A 14,636-nucleotide genomic window follows, 5' to 3' on the forward strand; every position below is an offset into this window, starting at 1 on the left:
TATGCCGGGGCCCAGCAAACACAGAAGTGGATGCTCACAGTCAGCTAATGGATGGATCATAGGGCTCCCAATGGAGGAGCTAGAGAAAGTAGCCAAGGAGCTAAAGGGATCTGCAACCCTATAGGTGGAACAACATTATGAGCTAACCAGTACCCCGGAGCTCTTGACTCTAGCTGCATATATATCAAAAGATGGCCTAGTCGGCCATCACTGGAAAGAGAGGCCCATTGGACTTGCAAACTTTATATGCCCCAGTACAGGGGAATTCCAGGGCCAAAAAGGGGGAGTGGGTGGGCAGGGGAGTGGGGGTGGGTGGATATGGGGGACTTTTGGTATAGCATTGGAAATGTAAATGAGTTAAATACCTAATAAAAAATGGAAAAAAAAAAGAAAATAACTTTTTTATATTTTTATTAGGTATTTTCCTCATTTACATTTCCAATGCTATCCCAAAAGTCCCCCATACCTTCCCCCCTACTCCCCTACCCACCCACTCCCACTTTTTGGCCCTGGTGTTCCCCTGTACTGGGGCATATAAAGTTTGCAAGTCCAATGGGCCTCTCTTTCCAGTGATGGCTGACTAGGCCATCTTTTGATACATATACAGCTAGAGACAAGAACTCCGGGGTACTGGTTAGTTCATGTTGTTCCACCTATAAGGTTTCAGATCCCTTTAGCTCCTTGGGTACTTTCTCTAGCTCCTCCATTGGGGGCCCTGTGATCCATCCAATAGCTGACTGTGAGCATCCACTTCTGTGTTTGCTAGGCCCCGGCATAGTCTCACAAGAGACAGCTATATCTGGGTCCTTTCAGCAAAATCTTGCTAGTGTGTGCAATGGTGTCATCGTTTGGAAGCTGATTTTAAATTATTTAAGCTCGTCAATCTTGTTTTCCTTTGACAATAAGAATGTTGCTAATGCTGATGATGGTGCTAACAAATATTAAAAGTTTCCTATATCAAACATCTTTTATAGAGCTTTGAGATTCAGTACCTAAAACAACTTCATAAAGAAGGTACCAGTATAACTCTATTAGACTTATAAGTCATTTTATACAAAACAGCCTAATTTAAATAGATGATGATTATAGAGATATTATTAGGTACTAGAATTCAACAACAATGGCAATGACTCCAGAAATCAGGCTTTTAATTCCTCTATATTTTGCCACATTTAAACTTGCTTGATTATATTTTCAGTTTTACAAATTATAGAATCTACTTATAAGATAAATTGTGATTAGGTATTACATGAGGAGCCTAAATATATTTTTATTTCTCTCTTTCAAATTAGTCCTTGAGGAAAGTAACACATATTTAGTGCTTGGAGAATAAGTAGAAGTCTTTGTACATGCTAGAAAAAGTGTTCCACCACTATATTATATCCTGGCTATTGTTTTCTATGTTTTCTATGGTAGAATTTTAGTATGTATGCCAGGCTCAAGATCCCTCTACTTTAGTCACAGCATGCGGGATAGGTGTGCTTCATCATACCCAGTTACAAAGCAACTTTAGTAATTTTGAAAACATTATACATACTTAAAAGTGATTGCATGAGGAGAAAACCCTGATTAAAAGATTTAAGTTGCTCTAAATTCAACAGAGGCTATCTGCAGACTGCATGATATATCTGAAGAGTATAGCCACGGGGCTCTAAATCAAATAACACACTAAAGTTCTATTTACCACTTATGTCAGTTAATCCCCTTAATAGTTCAGGATGGTTCCACTTTTTCATATAAAATATACACTATATTATTGAGTCATCTAGTCTTCTGCCCCAGAAATGATAACCATTACCTTGCTTTCAACTTACTTTACACAGAAGTCTGGTAAAACCAGTGTTCATCATTACACAGGCTAGGTCTGGTATGAAACCCAGGTCTGTTTGTCCTGTGCTGCCTCAAGTAATGCGTTTTTAGCTTTTTACAAAGTTGTAACAGTGTTCTTCCTTCTCTTCCTCATTTACTTTTTATAAAGTAGGCACTGCATTGACAATTTTAAAATCAAAGTGGGTTGAAATCAGTTGGCTTTCTGAGAGAATTTCACCACATCACTCAAGATAATTTTCTGCATCTTAGCACATACTATATCAGAGCCAAGAACTTTGGTTTCCAGTAGAGAATTCACTATTCACAAAAATGTATCCATTTTCAGCTGTTAAAATAGATATGTGTTTTTCAGAGTTAAATCAGTTGAAGTATAAATGGCTCAAGTTTCTCAGTTATTTACTCTAATCACAGTGCTTTTCAGTATCACAGTGCAATGGAAAAAGAAAGAAAATCAGAAGCTGGCAAGCTGCTATTTCCCTCTAGACCTACAAAACATAGGCTATGTTCTGAATTTAAGGATTATTTGAGAAATGAAATTGAATATCAGAATAGATGTTTTTGTTCTCTAATATATTTTATGCTGTTCTAAGTTGATAAAGATAGCATAGTCAACAAGTGACTTATAATAAAAATAGAAACATGTTTAAAGTGAAACACTTTATTATGTAATCAAAATTAACTAAAGTAGACAATTAATATAATGAAAATCTCAAATGTAAGTGTCTAAATGCAATGAGTCATGATTCCTTAAAATAGCTGTGCTATTGTCTTGGACTGTTGGAATACTGGATTATTAAATTTGGTTTTTCTCAGAGAGCAGTGTATTGAGTAATCCCAGCTGGTCTTGAACTTGCTACTGAGCCAAGAATAACTTTGAACTTTTGATTCCCAAATGTACATATGGACCACACACAGTCTATGTGGGTATTGGATATCACACACATTGATTTTCGCGTGCTAGGCAAGGACTCTACCAACTGAGCTCTATCTCCAGCCCTCTTTATATACATGCAATGTATATTACCTGTTATGTAACAGAGAAGTCTAACAATTAACAGAGCATACTCTCTATTCTCTTCAAACTTATAATTGGGCAGCAGATAAAAATTGACAAATCACAGTGAAGTATGAACTATAAGGAGCTTCATGTGTTAAGAGGTGAAGTCAACTCTGGGTAATTAAAGATTGGATCACAAGGAAACATAGGAGGAACATAGCAATGCCACAAGAGCTTTGTTAGGTATTGGTGGGAGGTGTAGGAACTGGGACCTTATTTACAGAATGGTATCTTATACTTTGTCTGAAGCACAGGGCACTAGAATAGAATTTCAACAAAATAGGCCAGAAGGAGCAGATCAAGGAGTAGATCTGAAACTGAAACAAAGAAATTTATAGGCTGAATGTCACCAAAAGTCTAATAGGGAGAAGAATGAGATGAGGTATTTGTAAAAAACCTGAGAAATTTTTTCTAGAAAAGACATTTTAGGTGTAATTAAATTTATGATGAATTTAAAATAGTTTTTATGTTGGAATTTTCACATTTGATCCAGTCACTTTTGCAAAATTTTGATCAAGTACAAAAATAGGCTAATGTAAAAATTATTTTATTTTGGCTCACAGTTTCAGAAAGCTTGCAGATACGTGTGATTAAAAAGAACAAGGTGTCTTGTGAGACTATGCCGGGGCCTAGCAAACACAGAAGTGGATGCTCACAGTCAGCTATTGGATGGAACACAGGGCCCCTAATGGAGGAGCTAGAGAAAGTACCCAAGGAGCTAAAGGGAACTGCAACCCTATAGGTGGAACAACATTATGAACTAACCAGTACCCCGGAGCTCTTGACTCTAGCTGCATATGTATCAAAAGATGGCCTAGTCGGCCATCACTGGAAAGAGAGGCCCATTGGACTTGCAAACTTTATATGGCCCAGTACAGGGGAACACCAGGGCCAAAAAGTGGGAGTAGGTGGGTAGGAGAGTGGGGGGTGGGTATGGGGGACTTTTGGGATAGCATTGGAAATGTAAATGAGGAAGATACCTAATAAAAATATTTAAAATAAAAAGAACAAGGTGGCTGGGCAGTGATGGCACAGGCCTTTAATCCCAGAACTTGGGAGGCAGAGGTAGGCAGATTTCTGAGATTGAGGCCAGCCTGGTCTACAGAGTGAGTTCCAGGACAGCCAGGACTGGTCTACAGAGTGAGTTCCAGGACAGCCAGGACTGCACACACAGAGAAACCCTATCTCAAAAAAAAAAAAAAAAACAACAACAAAACACAATAACAATAACAACAACAAAAGACAAAAAGAACAAGGTGGCAGGAACCTGTGGTGGAAGGAAGTTGATAGCACTATGGGAGAGAGAGGGAGAGAGGGAGAGAGGGAGAGAGGGAGAGAGGGAGAGAGGGAGAGAGGGAGGGAGAGAGAGAGAGAGAGAGAGAGAGAGATAGAGAGAGAGAGAGAGAGAGAGAATTTATTCAGAAACTAGCTAGGGATAATATTCACTGAAGAACCTATCCAAAATGACCTTATTTTTTTAGTCAGGCCACATTTCCTTCAAAGTTTTTAGACTCTTCAAACTATAGCGCTTCAACGCAGGATTGGATATTTAAAACACGAGCCTTGTGGCTGCCATTTCATAATTGAGGCACAATAACATCCAAGCTAAAGTTTGTGGAAGAAGATAAATGGGTAAATGCTCCATATGAAGCAAAGTCTTTCATTAGAAAGTTACAAATGTGAGTACAGTGTCACTGTCTTTCAGAAACCAGAAGAGGGCACCAAATCCCATTACAGATGGTTGTGAGCCACCATGTCTTTGCTGGGAATTGAGCTCAGGACCTCTGGAAGAGCAAGCAGCCAGTGCTCTTAACTGCTGAGCCATCTCTTCAGCAAAGCTGAGGAGAAGGGCAATCCTGTAGGAGGAAGAGCAGTCTCAATTAATCTGGTCCCTCGAGATCTCTCAAACACTGGACCACCAAACAGGCAGCATACACCAGCCGATTCGAGGCTCCCAACACATATACAGCAGAGGACTGTTGGTTCTGGATTCAGTCAGAAAAGATGTGCCTAACCCTCAAGAGACTGGAGACCTCAGGGAGTTTAGAGGTCAGGTGGGGTGGGGGTTGGGGATATCCATGTGGAGATGGGGTGAGGTGGGGAGGAGGTGTGGGATGTGGAACAGTAGGAGAGTGGAAAGGGGACAGGGAATGGAATATAGGATGTAAAAAATAAATTAATTTAAAAGAAAGGAAAAAAGAAAGTTTCAAATATAGTTTGGTTTGTGGATGAAAAGTTATAATAGTTTTTATAAGAGAATCTTTGGGTTCACAACTAGTATGTCAAACCATTAGAGGATTATGGAATAAAATTTAATAAACAAAAGCACTTCTCTTAGACAGAACTTCATCATCAGGACAAGAACATGAAATATATCTAAAAGCAACCTAATTAATGTCTTCAAGCAACAATGGCTCAGGGAACCGATGCCATGACCAGTCAAAATACCTGCCCTTCAACATCACATGCCATAACAATTGTGAAAAATATTTATCCATCAAAACCACAAGCCAAATATAAACAAGTCAATTTCAGATACTTCATAAGGCCTAAGACCTGGAAAACTCATCGAATAACTTCTTTATATTTATTATTTTTAGTTTATGTGTTGTTCAATTTCTTAAAAAGAAGCAATATCTGACTTTCTAGTTTATTTATTTATTTTTTCAAGACAGGGTTTCTCTGTGTAGCTCTGGCTGTCCTGGGACTCAGAAATTCACCTGCCTCTGCCTCCCAAGTGCTGGGACTAAAGGCGTGTGCCACCATGCCTGGCTCTAGTTTAATTTCAAAGAGAGCTTGTGCAAGAGTGACAGTCTGAAACAACTCCAGTTAAGAACTACGTCTTTACAAAAAACATATTCAGGAATTAGGGAAGCCATAATCATCTAAATGGAAGGAAAACCAGAGGAATGGAAGAGAAAGGGAGGAAAAGAAGGAACAGAAAAGCAGGATAAAGAGAAAGGAAAAGTATACACAGTCTGTTTCCATTTGTCATTGAGTCTTGGTTTTAGAAATAATTTGTCAACCTTTAAGAGCTGTAAAGCCTGGGTGGCATAAGAGAGAAAAGAAGTATTATAGTACTCAGTATTATGTGTGTCACCCTCTAGTTAATGCAAAATAATATAGTAGGCTACATCTGGGGTGGCTGTAGGTCAAAAAATTCGGAGTGAGAAAAAAAAAACCTTAACAATGACTTAGTAAGGTCTGGATCAAGATGAATTATTTACAAAGTCTGGAATGCAAATAACAACAGTGGAAGTGGAGAGGGTGGCATCTGCAACAGAATGGAAAGCTGTAGCAAATGGAGGATAGACTAAAAAGCAGGATGGGAGGTCCGGAAATACTCCTTTGGCATCATTAAAGACAGTTTTGTGTCATTGAGATCCTAGACTTCACACGAAGGTAAAGGGGGGATCTTATCCTTTCAGCATTTCCATCAAAGTTATCCCAGGGCAGTTGGACCCTTGAAATAAATAAAGTTAATTTCTTGCATCATCATATATTTTGATTAAAAATCAGTAAAAGTATTAAAAACAGTAAAAGTATTACAGAGAAATATTTTAAATATTAATTCTGAATGACAGCAAAATTTTCATTCCTGAGAAAGAACATATTTCAGATAGAATGGCATTTGTGCCACATTTTCTTAGAAAGTCCATTATGGCATCAGAGTTACTATGTAGCTAAGACTGGACTCAAGTTCATTGTGATCCTCCTACCTTGGGCTCCTGAATGAGGAGACTATATACCAAGTCTATCATATTTTATTTTTAATGTTCATCTACATTATCTTAGGCGGTTTATAATGGGTACATACACCATTTGGTGATGAAATACAACAATGAATCAGCTAGCACTAACTTTGTAATGTTAATGAGTCAAGTGCACATGCCAAGAATATTGCATATTGTTGACCTGCAACTAACTGCTAGTTTAAATCCCAATTTTAGTATGCACTAGCCTTATTCCAAAGGTTATATTCTCTCCATTTCATGGACCTGGTCTGTAAAAATGGAAATGAAATAGAATTTTATTTACTGGATACCTTTACATATACTTCATTCAGTAATCAATACAGTCTCAAGAAATAAATGAACAGAGGTTCTAACAAGTCCAGTGGCTTATTCAAGGTAATACAATACTTAACACTCACCTATGTGTCAGGTATTGTATTATGTGTTTTCCATTGTATGTAATCCTATAACTGTAACAATAACCTATAAGTTCCTTTGTATTGTTGTCCTACTTTATATGAGGAAAATGACATATACAGCTAATGAGTTCCTGAACCTGGTACTAAACTCAAGCTTAAACTCTAAGCTACATTGTTTCAGAGTTCCAGTCTACTACAGTCCCCCTGAACACTTACTATGTGAACATTTAAATCCTGACCATTTAGTACCTACAGCTCTGCCTAAAACACTCCATAGAGAGCAATTTTTGGGGAATGTTCTAAGTAACAGCTGTTTAGGCTGTCAAATCTGAACCTCTTCAAGGATCTCTATCTGACTCTCATTTATCTCTCTGTGGATCTGGCCAAAGAGCTCAAGATATTCAAGCAACAGAGAAAAAAATGAATTAGGTAGTAGAGAATATTATATGTACAGTGGAAGATTTTTTTCGCTATATATTTGGAACTATACTGTAATGAACATGGAACTTCTTCATGATTTTTAATTTGAGTTTTAAATTTTTTCTTAGAGGCAAATACATGATGTTTCCCAACAAAGATCCTGGGAGTATTATGGCCCTCTTGCTAGTCCCAATACATAACAACGATCACGGAAAGTAGTAGTATTGAGTTAGACTAGGTATAGGAACAATAGTTTCAAAGGAGGTATTTTTCATCTTTTAGTTCTTTTTTTTATTGAAAATAATTTCACACAATACATTCTGATCACAGTTTACTAAAGTAAAAAAAAATAAGATAAAAAGATTAGAAACACACACACCACAAAACCACAAAATCTGAAAACATAACATATTTAAGACTATCTGGCATTTACCCTGATGGAATTTCACAAGGTAAACTATTATTTGAATTAAGTCCCTGAATAGTGTGGAGAAAACTTGTTAGAATGTTTCAAAATCAGTATCATTATCAAACACTTGCCTTAGGTTATTATTGAGATATTTTCAATGCTTTACAAAATAAGAAATATGTAAATACCAGCAACATTTTTTTCAAGAGGAGACAAACACTTCATTCAATTAAAACTGAAGTCTATGATCATGTTGTCATGAAAGGAAAACAAAAAAAAGTAGTTCCATTCCTTTCTTCCCTCAAGCCCAAATCTCTCACTTAAAATGCTTGTTTCTGATTATTATTCTCTCTCTCTCCCCCTCTCCTTTCCCTCTCCTTTTCCCTTTCCCTTCCCCTCTCCCTTTCCCTTTCCCTCTCTGTCTCTGTCTCTGTCTCTGTCTCTCATTCTCTCCTTCTCTCTCTCCCCTCTCTCGCTCTCAATCTTTGTTAAGAAAGCTATAAAATGGAGAGAGAACAAAAGATACAGTTCTCTTTTCAGTTCATGTTGTCTTTAGCTTTTACCAGGATATATTCTCCAGAAAAGTAAAGAAGAGCTTGTACTGGGATAGCTGATGATATGAAAAGTCAGTTTAAATATATTTATTTAGAAAGGCTTTAACTTTTAAATGAAGCTTCAGAGTATGACAAATCTCTCAGTAGTTTCAGCAGAAATTGTGAAGAAAGAACAGTTGACACAATGTTTCTTCTCTTCTTCCACTGGCTGCATTCCCTGGCCATCACCACATCACAAGGACAGCTTGTGAGTGTCACAGCCTGAAAACTGGCCCACAGATTTATCAGACCTGCCTTAACAAGAGACAATTGCCATGAACATTTTCACCCAGCAATTAGGTGCACTAACAATTTCTAAAGCTTCATTTAATTGTAAGCACAAAGGGGATGACCGACTCTGAAAACACAAACCCCTTTATCCCATGACCTCATTCTTGACTCAGGCAACCTACTTCCCTGAACAATCATTCCCTTTACTGACCACACCCTTGAACAACAATTTCTCAAGCAGCACACCCCTCCACACAGAACAGAAAAAATGTCTAGTAGTAAATAGAAACTTTAACACAGTAGGGAAGTCACTCTTGGTCTTTGCAACCAAAGACAAAGGAAAATAAAATGTAAACAAACCTAAGCCCCAAGTGAATAATTATTGGCAATGAAGGTCATTTACAAATTTACATTTACCTCTAGGCTACTCTCTGAGGTCAGACTTTTTTATTGCAAGTTTTCAAATTGAAAATAATGCCAAACTTTTAAAGCCATACATTAAACCCCAATATCTTATTTGAGAAAGTCCTTATGACAACATATAAACTCATATTTCTATGTTAGCTAGGTCACTGACATCCCAAACTGTGTGTTTATCCTCCAAGTGGACTTTCCTTGGATAAACAAATGGTATTTATCCAGATCAAGGCATTTCCCGTCAAATAGGCACTTAAGAAGGAACTGGTCACTGAAAGACTGGAGTTTAACATATTTAATTTTGATCCATTTTTCTTTCTCAAAACTCAGTATTCATGGAAAATATCTTGACCTTTATGAATACTTAAATTAGCCAAAGGAAAAAATATAAGTCCAATGAATAATTCACACCAGTGTTGTTCATTTACGGCAGTCTACCATTTTGAGTTAATTATGGTGGTTTAATATTTAAGCATTAAGGATTGAATTCTAAAGGGTTTTGTTGGTATTGTTTTCTTTGGCTTTAAATAACTTTGAAAACATTACTCATTTATTTGTAAAATCACATGGGGCTTAAAAGTGTTTCTGACCTTGTGTGAGTATACTTGTTCTTGTGGGTTAACGTAGTAATTTAAATTCTACTATTAATTAAGATAAGGTAAGCTCAACTGGTATCTACACTTAATTTTATTTGAGAAATACCCTAATAATCAGGCAAAATAATAACCAAGAAAACCATAAGTATGTCTCATCAATTATAGATGAGAAGTGAAAGCAACATTATATATCGTATAGAGAGAAATATGAATCTGTTGATATCTATCAACATAATTTTAATACACAAGAGAAGAATAGTAGAAAACATTCTAAAATGCCAAAGATAGAAAATACTAAATAATCATAAATGGTGTTTAGTTAAGTCTAAAATTAAGATTTGGGAAACAATGTGAGTAGCATGAATTGTTTCTCAAAGGAAATATATTTTATAACTGGCAAGACTTATTTTAAAATCCACATTCTCTAAGTATCATACATTAACCAAACAAAGTAAAAGGTGTAACTGAATCCACTGTGGCCAGAAATTGAATGCTAATCCTCACTGGCTTGTCTTCCCCTGTAGTAAACTCTGAAATTAGCATAATTGCCACATAGCAACTCATCTAAAACTCAAGACATTAAGAAAGAAAAATTCTTGAAACTGCCCAGATGGTCCTGTAGTAAAGGTCCACTTTGTACGCAGGAAGGTAATTTCAGGTCACATCTAGGACGACTTTACATACTGCCATAATCCCACCAACAAAGAGGGAGGAAGGAAGAAAAACTAAATAGAAGGGCTTGCTATTCATGGTCATTGTGGTCGCTGACTTTAAAAGCTGTTTAATTATAGGCCCTTTTAGTGCAATTTATCTCCAAGTCCACTGGAAATTTTATTAGTCAAAGTTTCTTTTTTTTTTTTCTACCAAGGAACTAAGGCTTCTTCTTTCCCTCTACCAAATAGCTTTAATTTCATCTCTCTCATGTCCATTCATTCATTACTTTTATTTTTCTCTAGTCATAAATAACCCAATACCTCACAATGAACTCCATTCCAGACTCTTAACTCAGCTACTAAAGTCACACTTTCAGGCTATAAGGTGTTATATGGCTTTTCTAAAAGGAACTAAGTTTCAGGATGAAAAGAGTCTTAAAGAGATCAATTTGGCAAACTCTGTATAAAAGAAAGAAAGTTTTATAAAAAAGCTTAACCATCTTAGTTTAACCCTGACATTATTATTAAGAATGGAAGCTGAAACAAGGAATAAACAGTAGAATACAATTCTCAAAATGTCCTATATTCAGTATTACTTTTTAAAAAGAATTTTGCTTTTACATGTGCATCTATATCATTCTTTTACTAGCATGTTCACATGAAAAAACAAAAGGCTGTGGGTTGAATTAACTGAAAAGTAGGATGACTTCAGCATTCCTATGATAATTGTAATTGTTTTTAACAATTGTTTTGGATATATTCAGGAGCTAAGATGGTATCAGGTTTGTTGTTCATTAACATGCTAATGTTGAATATTGGAATGTAAATTGGAATATTGGAATAATCACTTATACAACCTGGGATTTTTTTAACCTTGATAGTTTTCTACACTTTGAACACAATACAGATGAAGGATTTTCCTAGCTACAGACAGAAAAGGTGTGGATTCCGATGGGAGGAGTTGGGGGAGGCACTAAAAGAAAAATAAAATTACTGGTATTAAATTTTCTGTATTTTCCCTGCATTTAAACTGCTAAATAAGACAATAGTAAAATAATTGTGCTCATAGTTTGGAAACCATTTGTATCTTTGAGGAAATATTTTCATAGTTTTACTGTACATTTTAAGAATGTTGCTTTATATTCTACTCGATTATGGGTTTTAGAGAAAGAACATGTACTGTTTGCAGTTGATATAATAATATAAGATAGGATAAGACCCTAGTCATTCCTTTATGAGGTCTTCACAGTATAAATACCATGGAAATACAATTTCAGTTTGGATAGAAGCTCACAGAAAGCTTAAAGTTATGTACACTTAATATAAAGGGAGTTAGAGACAGACTTTAAGCTGTCATTTTTTAAAATCATCTTTCCATGTTACTTTTTATGTACTTTCAAGACTATTAGCACAGGTATTGGTCGTAAGAAAAAAAAACACCAATTTATCTCATTTTCAAGATGTTATTACAGATCAATCTTTTGTAGCTTTCATATGCCTGTATACCTCTTTCTTGCTTTTCAAATTCTATAACCTTTCTTCTCCCAACATTCCATAAATTGTTCAGTTAGTACGTATAAGAATCAATGTGTCATTTTGACACCTAAAAAAATTCTAAGACATGTGCACCTGTCACTTATCTGGGATCAGCATACTATTAGCTGAACACAAATAACTACACATCACTCCATATGTACTATTGTCTCTATATCATTCTATTTGGCACAAAACACCTGTTTGCTCGTGATATGATGTGAATTAGTGGGGAACTGTTCTAAAAATAAACCTATTGCATTCAAATTGATGACTACTTTTGTCGTTAAAGGCAAAATGGCTTGCCACTTAGAACACATCTTTCAATCAACTTCAATTTAAAAAAAATATGCTTTTCTATACTCTGGCTAAGTTATGTAAATCATTAGAATGGCAACCAACCAACCACAGGCTCTAGTAAATGGGGAAAAAAGCTAAGAGACAGAATTTGGGAGATTGTCTAACACATACATAACCGAAATCCACCAACAGCTATCCCATAGATTACAGCAAATGGCAAATGAAGCAGAAAAGAAGTGAGATTTAAGATTTGTTTTCCTTTTTCAAGATAATCTGGAATAGCTTTTATTACCTGGGAATGGTCGCTCCAAACCAAACTTTGGTAGGAGGAGGCAGGTTTGAGAGGGGAGAGCACTTCCCGTGAGCCGAGCGGGTCCAAGGCCTGCACCACCTTGTTCATTGGCCCACTGTAGGTCCTCACTCGTTCATACACTACATTTTTTTCTGGAGGCTGCTGGGCTTGACTTGGCTGATGGTAATAGTGGTAATGCTGAGGCTGGCACTGCAGGACCTCTGTGGGCTGCTGGGTCCCGCAGCTGCTGCTGCTGGTCTCACTCCAATAGCTTGAGCTCATCATCTTCTCGATGGTGGTCAGAAACAGTTTCCCCAGAGTTTTCCCAGGTGCTCTCCCTAAGGAAAAAAAAAACATTAAAAAGATAACAGGGAGAGCAGGCATGCAGGGACACGCAAAGAAGACCTTTATCAAGCACCTTGTATCCCTGGTGGTACCAGTAAAAGATGAGTTACCCGAACAGCAGCAGGAGCAGGTCTGGCAGCTGCAGAGTAGACAGCAAAGTATTTGAGCTCAAAAGAAAACAGGAGCCACCCTGGGAGATTGCTCCAGGAAATGGCACTGACACGCCCCTGAGGGGCGGATTCACCTGGCAGGTTTGCGTGCCAGGAGAGGCCCTGCCTTGCCACAGAGATAGCAACAGGACTTCCCAGTAGGTAAAGTAGTCTAGAAAAAGTAGACACAGAAGTTCAGGGCAGGAGCCAGCTCCTGGGACTGGAAATTTGAAGACAAAAGATACCAGTGTCAAAACCTGTTAGAGAAAACAACACCACTTTCCCATGGCTTGTAAATTTAGCAAAGGTAGTTTCAAGCCTAAGTACTCATTCCAGAACCTCAGACCAAATTAAAGCCTAGGGACACACTAATTTTCAGAGATAAATTTGCATTCTTCACAAACCCCCGGTAATAATGCCGATAAACCAGATTGCCATGGGGACTCCAAGAAATTTTCTCTAATTTGTGAACCTGTTTATCTGGCTTCAGTCATAGTATGTGTTTTGAAAGACTCTGACAGATGTATCCAAACGATGGAAATTCTGTCTAGAAGTTGGAGATGTGCTGTGGGAAGGGTTGAGGAAAAAGGTACCCATTCCACAAGAACTTTGTGCTTTGCCTTTTGCTTTTCATGGTTTACATTTTTACAAAGGGGTTTGCCCTGACGTTTTTGTGCCCCAGGAAACATGGAGTTCCATTGCTTTCTTAATTTCCAGTTGTTAAAGGCACTGTAAACCTTTATGGGGCCTTTTGAGACAAAATGAGATTTAAATGTGTTCAGCACTTATTTACAACTACTTGCAAATCCAATCATAAAGGTATTTACCCACAAGGTAATCCCTTGCAAGAAACTCCAGCAAGAAACTGAACAGTAAAATAATACATGAGTACTCCTTTAAAAAGGAGGAGAGGGTCTTCCTTATATGTATATGGACCATAGGACCACTATTTCAGAGAGTAAGAAAATGATGTCTTTCATCTGAGTAGCCATCTTTTGTGATAAGTAAACAAAGGGTTATAATTTACTAGTCACTTATTATGTGCCAGAGCCCATTCAAATAACCCTATTAAGAAACGGGGTACAGAGATAAATACAGAATTCTCTACTGAGGAATACTGAATGGCCAAAAAAAACACCTAAAGAAACATTCAATGTCCTTAGTCATCAGGGAAATGCAAATCAAAACAACCCTGAGATTCTACCTCACACCAGTCAGAAATTCAAGTGATTCAAGATCAAAAATTCAGGTGGCAGCACATGCTGGCGAGGATGTGGAGAAAGAAGGACACTCCTCCATTGTTGGTGGGATTGCAAGCTGGTACAAAATCTCTAGAAATCAGGCTGGCGGTTCCTCAGAAAATTGGACATAGTACTACCTGAGGACCCAGCTATACCTCTCCTGGACATATACCCAGAAGATGTTCCAACATGTAATAAGGCCACATGTTCTGCTATGTTCATAGCAGCCATATTTATAATAGAAGCTGGAAAGAACTCAGATGTCACTACACAGAGGAATGGATACAGAAAATGTCGTACATTTACACAATGGAGTACTACTCAGCTATTAAAAAGAATGAATTTATGAAATTCCTAGGCAAATGGATGGACCTGAAGGGTATCATCCCGAGTGAGCTAACCCAATCACAAAGGAAC

General features: G+C 37.2%; 1 protein-coding gene across 3 annotated transcripts in view; it reads right to left on the minus strand.

Moving 5' to 3' along the window:
• The window catches only part of Pof1b (premature ovarian failure 1B), a 60,285-nt gene extending 47,259 nt beyond the window's left edge, over window positions 1-13,026 (minus strand). The window contains exons 1-2 of one of the 3 annotated variants that reach the window (NM_181579.1): window positions 12,903-12,966; window positions 12,485-12,822 (exon numbers count right to left, since the gene is read on the minus strand). In NM_181579.1, the coding sequence (NP_853557.1) occupies window positions 12,485-12,769 (285 nt within the window). In that variant the 5' untranslated portion in view covers window positions 12,770-12,822; window positions 12,903-12,966. Of the gene's footprint in view, window positions 1-12,484; window positions 12,823-12,902 lie in introns of all 3 variants that reach the window. The other 2 variants (XM_006528407.2, XM_006528406.2) reach the window with 2 other exon arrangements.
• Window positions 13,027-14,636: the final 1,610 nt, after the last annotated feature.

The sequence above is a fragment of the Mus musculus genome, chromosome X (assembly GCF_000001635.26).
Source record: "Mus musculus strain C57BL/6J chromosome X, GRCm38.p6 C57BL/6J".
NCBI lineage: Eukaryota > Metazoa > Chordata > Mammalia > Rodentia > Muridae > Mus > Mus musculus.